Genomic DNA, 12472 nt, shown 5'->3' on the forward strand with positions numbered 1-12472 from the left:
ATCATTTCCTCCCATCTGGATTACAATTTGGTTGCCCTTCTCTGGACTTTTTCTAGCTCTGGTTTATCTCTCTTGAGAGCTGGTGACCAGAACTGCCTGCAGTAATCCAGGCACAGGAATGCCATCCCTGTAAGTCAGGGTGAGGTGCTTCCAACCTTGTTTCATATACTCCTTGGTAGGATCCTGTAGTACCAGACAGGATCAGATTCTCCAGGTACCAGCTATGGTGACTCCTCGGGCTCTTCCCAAGGATGGAATCAAAGTTTAGAGCCCTCATATGTGAACCACTCCAATTGCTAATTTACAAGTGCATTAAAACTTATTAGCCATTTTTCTGCCCACTCGCGTGAACTCATGAGATCTTTCCATGGACTATCCCCATTTATTAGATTCTCCGCAGCCTAGGAGAATTTAGTATTGCTGATGCATTCAACAAATACTCCCTGAGTATCAGGCACTATTTAGCCCTGGAGGTACAGTAGTGAAAAAAGACAAAAGTTTCAGACATAATGGAGTTTATGTTAGTGATGGTAGGTAGATGATAGCAAATAAATAAGTAAAGAGTTGGTGATACAAGTGATAGGAACAAAGCAAGCAAGGAGGATGGAGTCTGGGGTGGGGGTTAGGGAGTGGTTTGCAATTTTTAAATAAGACAGCCAGGGAAGGCGTCATTGAAAAGGTGACATTTAAGCAAAGACCGGAAGAGGTGAAAAGGTAAGCCACGGTGATACCTGGGGGAAGGATGTTCCAGGAAGTACAAGTATCCTGTGGTGGGAGCCGTCTGGCCTGACTAACAGGAAGCTAGCGGAAGTTGGAGCTGAGTGGCGAGAGTGAGGGAGAGGGCAGAAGGAGACCAGGCCATGAGGGGCGGGGCAGATGGTACTACTGGGCCTTGTAGGTCACCTGTAGGTCATTGTCAGCTTTTGCCCTTGACTTGAAGATAGGAGCCTCAGGAGGGTCCTGGGCAGAGAAGTGACGTGGTCTGACTCACATTTCTAAAGTCTTAGCTAAAGTAAAACTCCCTCTCTGTGTGTTCTCTTTCAGATAATGTTGATTCACGAACGGATCTCTGAGGACGCCTTTTTATTTCTTCATTTCAAAAGTCTCCTGCTAACTGATGACAGACTCTTCAAATAATAGCTAGAGCCGCCACCAAAGTACCATCACGGTTCTGTCACGGGGTCTGAAACGAGTGATGGCCATTCGTGGGTCTTTGGGGGTCACGCCCACATCTTTGAAGATGAAAAGAGGCATGGGAGAGATTAGAGGCTATGGAGAAGTGAGAATGAATGTGGGGGACACATAGGCCAGGAGGCCAAGCCTCGTGCTGGGGCGGGGAGCATGCTCAGGGTGGAGACACAATGCAATGGAAGCAAACAGGACTCTGTGATGTTGGGCGAGGGCAGGGAACCAGAGGGTGGAGATGTCCGTGCCCCATTGCAGCGCTGCTGAAATGGCCACAGCAGGTGAGTGACCAGGAGAGAGGTACAGTGCACTCCTCTCAGTTGTCACAGCTTAGAATCTACCACAGGAGTCTTGGTTTCTTCCATTTCCTGAAACCAGCCACTCTGCTGGACATAAACTTTGTGGTCTTTGGCCAGTGAGCCCAAGGCTTGACCATCCAGGGAGACTCTCAGCTGGGGTTTCTTGGAGCCCTCTCTGTGGAGCTGGGTGGTCTTGTGTTCAGGTAGGGGTCTCTGGAGAGATGAGGGGTGAGATCTCATCCAAAGGACGGGTCTGAGAAGGGGCCTGGGACTTGGATGCATGCCTTATCTCTTCCCTCACCACCTCTTACCACAGTGACTGGAGCAGGGACATCACTCTGAGCCTTTCCTCCCGGGCTCTGCATCTGTGTTCCTGTGCTCCTGTGCTCGCTGCATCGTGCCCTCCATGGGCAGGTATTTACAGAAGGATGCAGGTGAGCAAGTAAGGGGAGAGGGACCATCAAAACAGAAATACAAGTCCTCCTCCTCTGTCTACCCTCCTGGCCCTTTGTGGTTCTGTTTATGACCATTATTTTTTATTAGGTTTTTTGATGTAAAAGGCAAAGAACTGGGACGCTACTGTCTTATCAGACCAATGGCATCAAGACCAGTAACACCAACTGGTTTTATGACACGACAGAGGAGAAATAATCAATGCATAAATTAGAGATTTTAACATTGTTATAAACTCTGGAGCAGTAGGATTTAGTGACCAGGAGCAGGTCAAGATATGACAAAATTGTAATTGCGAGATAGGAAGTGATAGGAAGTGACACTATTTCTCACAGTAAAATAAAAAGAAGGGAAAGGGGAAAATGAAATGCACAGTCTTTGCCAGGCTGGGTTACAAATGATCCTTTCTAATTAAAATATGCCAGGAACTTACGTGATATCGGCATTAGGGTGAAGCCCAAAGACTTCGGGGTTATCTAGGGATGGCAATGACTGGATGTATTCAAAATACTGGTCCAAGGTTTTGCACACGGGGATTTTATACCCGGTATAAAAACAGAATGATGGTTCAAACATCTTCTCACTGAACCAGACCTATATGGGAGAGAAAACAGGAGAAATAAAATTGATGAACATTTAAATGAAAACCCAAAACTGCCACTATCAAGGAGATAGGGTCACCTTATTTCCATCTTAATCATTTTTTATATTGGGTTTGAAAGTACCTTAACAAAACCACTGATAGTATAATTAGACATAGATTAAGGAAAGAGAGAGGCCACAACACAAAAACAATGAAACCCGGTCTTTGTTTAACACCAAAGAAGATACTTTCTAAGGGCGAGGAGGAGAGAGCCAGCCTTGCAAGCCCACCCTCTGCTGAAGTAATCTGATGACCCTCGAGCTCACTTTAAAGAGATGTGGGAATGTATTGCAGAAGCAATAACCAGACACATGAGAGTATATCTGGGCATTTTCACCGCCTCCTTTCTCCCCGCAAACAGGGCTCATGCCTGGGGGCTTATGTTGTGCTCAGCGTGGCTCACAGTGGCGCTGAGCACTGCACACGAGCAGGAAAACTTCTTACAAACGTCTCCCTTCCCACCCTGAGCTGGAGAGCTCCCTCTGTTAATCAAGTTACGTCCCTCGACACAAGAACCAGATATATCCAACCATCTTACTGTTTTCCTTAAGACATCCTTTTCTCATTCCATATGAACTGATTATCCGTAAGGTAACAGTGAGAGAACAGATATATACTTGGTGTGAATAGACTTATTCTGAAGAGGAAAAAAAAAATGCTGAATGCCTGTGAGCCTCATTTGAGGCAATAACTTCTGTGTCTAACGGAGTGATTTTCCCAGTAGGGAGGGAAATAATGGGATGGTGGGAGGAGCAGAAATGCAGGCAGGATGTCTGAATCACTCAGAGGACTCCACGTGAAAAGAGAGGGGGATTGTGCCTTCCTTCGGTTGGTCACACTTTCTCTAGTATCTTCCCTCCATATCCTTCTTCTTCCAGCTCTTTTTAGGTCCAGTGATTGCTCTGAAATACCCTGTGTACTGGTTTTCTTCATTTTTTACTCATCACAGTTCTATCCTATTCAACTCCTGTCCACAAGGCCTTGAGCTTAGAAAAGGAACGGAATGCAAAGATGAGACACACACAATCCTTTCCTTCAAGGAGTTTGTGACACAGTAGAGAGATAAGCCAATTACATAATAACCACAAGATAAAGTGCACAAAGGTAAGAGACAGAGGAAATAAAAATAAGCAAAGTACTAAGGAGGCTTAAAGCCAAGAAGAAAGAATAGCCAGATGGATGTCAGGTAAAGCTTTATCTAGGAGGTGATTTTGGAGATAAGCCTTGAAGGATAGAATTTTGACAAAGGAACTTGTCAAAGAGACCACACACACAAAAAAACTGACGCAAAAATGTGAGGCAGGGCTTCCCTGGTGGCGCAGTGGTTGAGAGTCCGCCTGCCGATGCAGGGCACACAGGTTCGTGCCCCGGTCCGGGAAGATCCCACATGCCGCGGAGCGGCTGGGCCTGTGAGCCACGGCCGCTGAGCCTGCGCGTCCGGAACCTGTGCTCCGCAACGGGAGAGGCCACAACAGTGAGAAGCCCGCGTACCACACACACAAAAAAATGTGAGGCAGGTTGGGTAAATGATGAAATCACTGTATTTACCCTAAGGTAAATATAATGCAGTGGTAAGAGATCGAACAGAAAAAGGGAAGTGAGGTCACCTTGTGGATGACTATGGATATCAGGGTGAGGACTAGTGCTTAACTTAAAAAATGGGGAGCAGTTGAAGGTCATTAAAGAAAAACAGTGCTATGATTTTGGTCATTATTTAAAGGTTAGTTTTTTAGGGATGTGGATGACTAGGGGGGGCAAAGGCCATGGGGTCTTCAGCACACAGACAACAAATGACCACACTGAGTTTTGTGTTGCCAGATGACATATGTGTATAAAGGGAAAATGAAGTTTCCTCTCGTTTTTCCACTACTTTATTTATAAAGTACAAAAGTATATATTGTAAATCCACAAATAGCTAGACTCAAAAACACAAATGTAGTTGAGTTTCACCAAATTTGGAGGACTTTTTTGGTATAATCAAAATACAGAGTATGAAGTCTACATGGAATTACTTTGGGAGACTCTAGAAGGTACCCTACAAAAATAAGCAGTCATCCTCCAAGGACAATGAATAAGGTTCTACAATTATTGGTTTTAAGGGAGACATACCATAAGATGCTGAGAACAGAGAAAACAAATAAGGGTTCAAAGATAAGCCCCAAATTGAAAGTCATAGGGAAAGAGGATCCCATTTGAAGGCACTGGTTTACAATTGAAGTGATTTTCACTCAGGCAATTCTGGATAACATGGTCGGGGTAAAGGGGCAGCAGAGGACAGGCCTTTGCCTCCCTAGTCATTCACATTTTATGTCTATTTGAAGAAATTTATTAAGCTGAATGTTTATGTTTTTCTATACTGGGCTATCTTACATAATTTTTTTAAAGTAGGTTAAAATTTTTTTTAAATTTATTAAGCAAATACTAAGTAAAGGTCAATTCCCTTTCCTCCTCTTCCTTGACCTCTCTCAGTTGACATTTCTTCCTTCTCAATACATTAAAATACTCGGGGCCTTGTCCTTAGCTTCTTTTTTTTTTTTTCCTTTCCTTTCTCTACACTTTCTTCTTAGATGATGATCTCATCTAATATCTTGACTTTAAATACCATCTGTATAAGACAAATTCCAAATCTTTTTCTCCAGCCCTGAGCTCTCTCCTGAGCTCCACACCTGTAAATCCAACTGCTTTGTTTATCTTCATTCATTCTCTTATTCAACAAATATTTACTGAGCGCCTACTATGTGAAAGATTCCATTCCAGGTGCTGGGAATTTGGTAGTGATGTAAAACAAGCAAAGTGCCTGCCCTTATGGAGCTTACAGTCTTGGACAACTGCACTTGGGTGTCCAGTAAGCATCTCAAAGTTTACATGATCAAAACAGAATTCCTAATTTCTACCCCCAGCCAATAAAACTCATTTTTTCCCTGCAGTTCTTTCCCTTCTCTGTAAATAGTCCCATGCTCCATCTAGTTGCTTAGGTCAAAACTACGAGTGATCCTTGACCAACCCCCTTCCTTCCCCATCAGCATTCTGCTGGTAGTATCTGTACAATATATCCAGAATCTAACCACCTCTCACAGTCTCCAGTGCCAAAACTCCAATTTTAGGTACTTGTACAGTTATTCTAACACAAAGTATGCTTACTAAGACATCTTTTTTTTTTTTCTCTTTTGAACCTCAGATACAGAGGTGAGTTTATCATCTCCTGCATTTTATTATTCTCATGACTCTAGACCCTTTTTATTTTAGTTTCTCCCTCTTCAGCCCTGATATCCACTCCCAGCCTCCTTCCCTTTGAGGGCTTCTGTTTAAAGATATTGATGTATGTCCTTGAATTCATGTATTTATCCTTGAGAAATATACATGTACCACTTTATAGATCTCATTTTATTTTTTAAAGCTCTGCGCTCAACACGATGTTCCTAAGATCTATGCATGGTGTCATGTGGATCATTTCTTCCAAGTGCTGCATTGTATTCCATGATAGGCATCTATAACATTTAATTCATCTATTCCTCCGTGACAGACTCCCAGGTTGCTTTCCACTTCCCACTATCCCAAACAATACTATGAATAATATCTTTGTACATGTCCACAGACTTGTCTGAGAATTCCTCTGGGACATACACTCAAGAGTGGGATACACTCAAGAGTGGGATTCTGGTTCAGAGGGTAGTCATATCATACACGCTTCTTTTTTTTTTTTAAATCTTAGTTTGGCCACGCCGCACGGCATGTGGGATCTTAGTTCCCTGACCAGGGATCGAACCTGCGCCCACCCTGCAGTAGAAGCGTGGAATTTTAGCCACTGGACTGCCAGGGAAGTCCCCATACATGCTTCATATGACTAAGTGCCACCAGGTTGCACCCTTGAAGGGTGTGCAATAGTATTACATGTGCTCACCCACTACTGCTTATCTATTCTCTTAGGCTTCTTATCTATTCTTTTAGGCTTCTTTGGCCTCACAGTGGATGCTGTAATGTGCTACCAGATCCTTCTCCAGGACCTAGGCACTCGCTCCCCCAGCTGTCTGGAGTACTGGCTACTAAGGGCTCACAACATTGTCCCTCCCAGGAATTGCCCTGGCAGAAGGGAGACGCCTCAACCAAGATCATGCCCTGGGGGAAGGGATGACCCACAAGCAGATCTCCATCTCAGAGTCTGTTTCTGGAGAACCCAACCTATGATGGTCACCTGCAGCTCCACACACAATATTGTTATGACATTTTTATACATATCCATTCGTGGGCTTTTTCTAGAAATGTTCTGGGATGTTTACCCAGGATACTTAGTTTCAGTAAATTTTGCCTAATTGCTTCCCCAGAGATCTGTACCAGATCTGCCTCCACACATCCTTACCAACGCTTATCATCCACCTTTCTCCACATTCAGCTTTAAGAAAAACTTGCAAATACTAGTAAGGGTTGAAAAAAAATTCAGATTTCTGGTCAACCTCCCGTTTACCAAAATACCCTCAAAGCTTATGCCTTGTTGTTGAGGTCTTAATTTTGTTAAAAGGGGGAAAAAAATCAAAGAATTAACAACTTAGATCCTAATATAGAGAACTCAGATAACGGTAAAATATCTGATTTTTTTCCCGCTCAGGTAATGTACTTTGCTTCTTTAACGTGTAAAAGTTTTAGGAATAACTTGAATCTGGTAGATGTACTTATACTATTCACCCTTGATGTGAAAGCCAGAATTGCTAAGAATAATATTCTCTAGAAAATGTTTACCCACATGATATATGCAGATTTTACTGGGAACAGAGGAAAAAAATGAACACTTCATCAATTTTCAATTGTCTGTCCTAATGGAAAGAGATGAGAAAACTCAAATTTTGGTTCATTCTCCAATCACTTATCTTGGGGCTTCAAATTGCCCTGAAGACTTGCAATCAGAGGAAAAGGCAGAGATATTATGTCCAGTATTTTTACAGGAGGGGAAGTGGGGAGAGACCGTGGACATGAGCAGCTAATCTATACGGGAGAAGATTCATAGACCATTGAGAGTTGACCTTTGTTCTGTCCTGGACCACAAGTAGATTGTTAGTTGGTTTGGTTTTGGTTTGGTTTGGTTGGCTGGTTCTTTTCAGAAGCTCTGCTCTGTATTTTTTTTCCCTTTAAGTTTGGCTTACCTGCTACAGACAAAAAATATTCTTGTTTAATAGGAAGATGCAATGAGATGTGCATCCATGCTTTTTTTTCCCTAAACTGACTTACTCGAGCGAAGCAATTAAGCAGACGTTTATCAAAGTCGTCCGTGACTCTGCCCCCATACTGTACTTCTCCGATCATGTACCGAACAGTACTCCACGACACACCCTTTATTAAAAACAGAAAAGAATTATTCATTGTCAACCCAAACAAATAGTTCTAAACATTTTGGATCTTCCTCTAAAAGAAAGGCCTGGAAAAGGAAGCACTAGCTAGACTGCATTTAAAATTACTCCTTATCTTATATTAATAACTCTTTTGCTCTTACATGACTGGAACTGCTATGGTTTGTTCACCAAAGAAAAATCTACAGTAGTAAACGTTGGTGACTATATTGCTCATTGATTATTTAAAATAGGGGGAAAAGAAGACTATTTTTCAATCTGTGGATGTAATTATCTGTAATACTTATTATAGTAATGCCAAGCTGTTAGAGAAGAAAAAAGTCATGTTTAGTGAAGAAAGGAGAAAAATCAAGTAATCAATGCTCTAATATGCTTTCTTAGTAATATATTTTCTGAAACAGTGTAAGAACAACTAGAACATTATTCACAAGATTTTTCTACAATGCAATCCTTTCCTGTTTCATTATGTGAGCTATGACTACATCAAAGTATTTATTAATTTCCATAGCAATCTTATACTAGCAATACATTTCAGATATTAATAGTTTTTTTATTTTAAAAAATACTTCAATACATTTGGGGTAGGAGAAGTAAGGATGCTTAATTTTTATTTAATTTCTCTTGGTTAAATTTTTATTTTTCAGCTTCATTGCCTTTCAAAGCAACTATTTCAAGGTAACTGTCATTTGTATATACCAAAATGATAAACAGTCCCAGAATACGAACCCATATGATATAATTTTTCATCAAAATGTCCTACTCAATTTAATATCCCTTTGTAATTTCTAAGAAAAATGATGGTTTGATTCTAGATTCCCCCCTACCCAGAAATAATTCATCATGGCTCACTGTCATCATACTGATACTGCAGAATGTATGATTATCTTTGAGATCAACTATGAGAAGGAAGAGAGGGAGAGACGATAGGAAACTTGCATTTATTGAGCCCTGATTATGTATCATACACTGTGCTTTCACAAATGCTAGCCCATTTATTCCTCACGGAAACCACGGCCATTTATAGATGAGGAAACAGGCTCTGAGAGCCTCATAAAATTCCTCAAGATCATGGAAAAAACAGATTTCCAACTCCTTGCAACACTTGTGTGAAAGGACAACTGGGTTTGTGTTCTTAGCTCGGTGACCTTGAGGAAGTTCCTTGTCTTCTCTTGTCTAGTACGTCATCAGTAAAATGGGGATCATAGTAACACCTTGGGTATCTACCTCACTGAGTTGTGAAAATAAAAACGAGACCCTGCACATGCGAGCACTTTGAAAACTGTGAAGTGTTACACAAGGATCAGTGACCATTATTCAAATCATTGCTATTTATCTGCATAAGCTTAAGTGTCTGTTAAGATGTGACTTAAGGTACAAAAGAACTTTTACATGGGCTGGGAGATATTCTCATTTCTGAGGATTCTGAGGAAGCATGAGTGAGATAAAGGAAGAAAAGTCTGATTTAAGGTATATATTCTCTTGAAGTACACTGTGGCACTTGGATGTGACATGAAGAAGGCTGTGGTGTTTCTCAACACAATGAGTTCCTTTGTCAGGGCTCTGCCTCTGTTGTGCATGTCCTCAGGAAAGAGAGAGATTGGGTGGAGGGGGACACAAGTGTGAGATGGAGAGTCCCAGTGCGCTCCTATGGGCAGTAGGGGTGTGAGTGGAAATGGCTGGACCAGTAAACAGGTGATTGGAATGATCGGTCCCCTTTGGGAGAGCTGGGGGGAACCTCAGCAGAGCCACTGCATATCCCAGACTGGGAATGTCTGTAGAACTTTGATTTAAGGATGGCAATGAAGACAGAAAAAAAAAAAACAATTTCACTCACTTTCTTAATATCGCATTCATCAAGGTGATTCTGAATAAACTGAACGCTGGCTGAAAAGTCAGCAGAATTGAATTCATAAGGAATATTCCATCCTAAGGGACCAAATTTGCGTCGCTCCTTAAAAACAACAGAGAAAAGTAATTGAGCAAGAGTTTTAAATTGTATTGCAGCTGATACCTGTTTTTATTATTAAAACATAAAGTACAGTAAAATTAAGGCATGATATTGAAATAAGTTGACATCATAAAAGAACAGTATATGATTTTGGATATAGTAACAAATAGAGATATTACTCCTTGGCTCTAGAAGGCTTTCAAGAGCAAATCTCCAAATATTTGCCAAATTGGAGTTCTTGGGTTTAAAAAGTGTAGGTCTCCATCATCAACTCAAAAAGTGCAGTAGGTGCTCAATAAATATCTGTTGAATGAATTAATTTATTCTAAACTGGACTGTTGAAAGTTTCAAATGTTAAATGCAAGGGTTTGAATTTTAGTTTTTTAAGGTGAATGACTTAAGCACTCAACGGCATTTAGACTTCCTGCTAGTTTCACTTTGTAATCTTGCAGTTTCAGGTTTTGAAAACTAAACGTTTTCTATGGTAAAATATGACATCTCTCTCTTAAAACATTCATATTGCCTTCATTTGTCTCTCCTGTGAAACAGCGGCTGTTTCAAATCACCAAATTACTCACAAATAATCAAATGAGGCTCAGGCCAAATGACTCAATTGCTCTGATATTCTGGAGACCATTTTAAAGGTATGTGAGTGTTAGAACTGATATTTCCAGGCCGTCATCACCTAGTACACAACACGGATTAACTCAAACATTACCATACCATCAGCTGTCCCTGCCTCAGCACACAATCAGTCTCTCTAAGAAAGGTCCAATTATTTATTCAGGAATAAATAACTGGTGGAACTTCCTTCCACCAGGAAGTCCTCTTTTAAGATATTAAATAAAAACATCAAAAATAATTTGGGTCCAGATGTCCACCCTGGGAGGTCAGACTGAGGGCAAACAACCCTTAAAATTGTCAACTACTGGGCTTCCCTGGTGGCGCAGTGGTTGAGAGTCCGCCTGCCGATGCAGGGGACACGGGTTCGTGCCCTGGTCTGGGAAGATCCCACATGCCGCGGAGCAGCTGGGTCCGTGAGCCATGGCCGCTGAGCCTGCGCGGCCGGAGCCTGTGCTCCGCAACGGGAGAGGCCACAACAGTGAGAAGCCCGCGTACCGCAAAAAGACAAAAACAACAACAACAACAAATGTCAACTACTAGCGTTATTTCTAGAGCTGTTCTTCTTTAGGTTAGGCTGTCAGGTGTTGGACATTTGCATGGCGTGACTCCCCACTCCTTAGCTAATTAGACCAAAGGTGAACAACCAGCCTAAGAAGAGCCAGCAATATCCCTTCTCCCAGGCATTTGGACTTAGAGTTCAGAACAGGTATTCAGAGTTTGTCCTAGTCAGAAAAACTAGAGAGGTTTGTAAACTCAGGAGCTGTGAAGAACCGTCTTCCACCTTGAACACAGAGAAGATTAGGAGGAGCCACGGGGCTGGGAGGAGGCCCTGACAGGAGGAGACATATCTCCCGTTTTTGTCTCCCCTTTTGTACCTGTGCCTTGGGAGAAGGATCATGGTTGTCTAATAAACAAACATGTGAGTTGATTATTATCAGCATGAAAGGCACTCTCTCTCACTCTCTGGAGGGTCAGTTAGGAAGCTGACATGTGGTTTTGAATTTCTTGCGTGGGTCCCAAGAAGCACTATGGTGAGCCTCCTCCAGGTTGCTCCAGGAGCAAGGGGGGCCTGGAAGGTCTATGGGGTACTAACACGAAAATGCGTTCAGCTAACACTTGAGGCTCTGGGGTTTCTTCCACCTTGAGGGCTTCAAAGAGAAGAATGCTAACCACTTACGAAGCAAACACAAATGTTTTCCCATTGTTTAAAAAAAGAGAATCAACTCTAAAACAGTTTTACCTCTTTTGACTTAGTTTTTAAAATTTACTGTTCAATTAGGTAGGAGACTGAATGAACAACAATTCTTTCTTTCCAACTACTGAAGCTGCTTAAATTGTCTCTGTGGAAACACTCCCGTTTACATGCACTGAGCAATTGCAATTCAGTTGCTCCTTAAAATGTGATCTTTGAAAATTGCCCTAATGCTGAGGTTTGCTTCATTTTATGTTACTTACTATCAATTTTTATTTAAAATGTTCAGTTTTTAGTTTGGTTCACTAAAGTCATAAACTGTTTAACTCCTTTTAGAAAACAAGACAAAATGTGGTGTCTTTTCTTTCACAAATGAGGTCATTTCACTTTCTTGCTATTGTTTTTTTTTTTTAAGTCACTGACCCCTGTAAGTGACAATAAAGAAAAAAACAACCCCTAAGTATCATCTTGGAATAATATCAGGGTAGACTCAAACCACTGGGACCTAAGACCTCATTTGGAAGCTCAAAAACAGAGGACTTTGCTAGAATTTGGAATATTTGGCATATTGAATCTCTCCAATCCAATTAGTATTTTTGAAACTATAGGATGAGTCTTATGTTTAGAAAAATATTAGGATGAGTCCAATAATAGAAAAATATTAGAATCAGTGCATTTTCAAGAAGTTTTAATCTAGTTGAGAAAATAAGACAAAACAGGAAAGGACAACAGGGTACTAAATATAATTAACTGTCAAAATTTCACAGGTGATAAGCTTGAAGAAGACAT

The 12472-nt window shown here is 41.4% G+C and overlaps 1 protein-coding gene across 13 annotated transcripts in view; it reads right to left on the reverse strand.

Annotated features, from left to right (window-relative positions):
- The window catches only part of DNAH8 (dynein axonemal heavy chain 8), a 327201-nt gene that overhangs the window by 37866 nt on the left and 276863 nt on the right, over positions 1 to 12472 (reverse strand). For all 13 annotated transcript variants that reach the window (XM_079934721.1, XM_079934718.1, XM_079934724.1 and 10 more), the window contains 3 exons: positions 9754 to 9870; positions 7801 to 7902; positions 2371 to 2531 (listed from right to left, as the gene is read on the reverse strand). In XM_079934721.1, coding sequence (XP_079790847.1) covers positions 2371 to 2531; positions 7801 to 7902; positions 9754 to 9870 — 380 coding nt within the window. The remainder of the gene's footprint in view (positions 1 to 2370; positions 2532 to 7800; positions 7903 to 9753; positions 9871 to 12472) is intronic.

The sequence above is a fragment of the Stenella coeruleoalba genome (genome assembly GCF_951394435.1).
Source record: "Stenella coeruleoalba genome assembly, chromosome: 10".
NCBI lineage: Eukaryota > Metazoa > Chordata > Mammalia > Artiodactyla > Delphinidae > Stenella > Stenella coeruleoalba.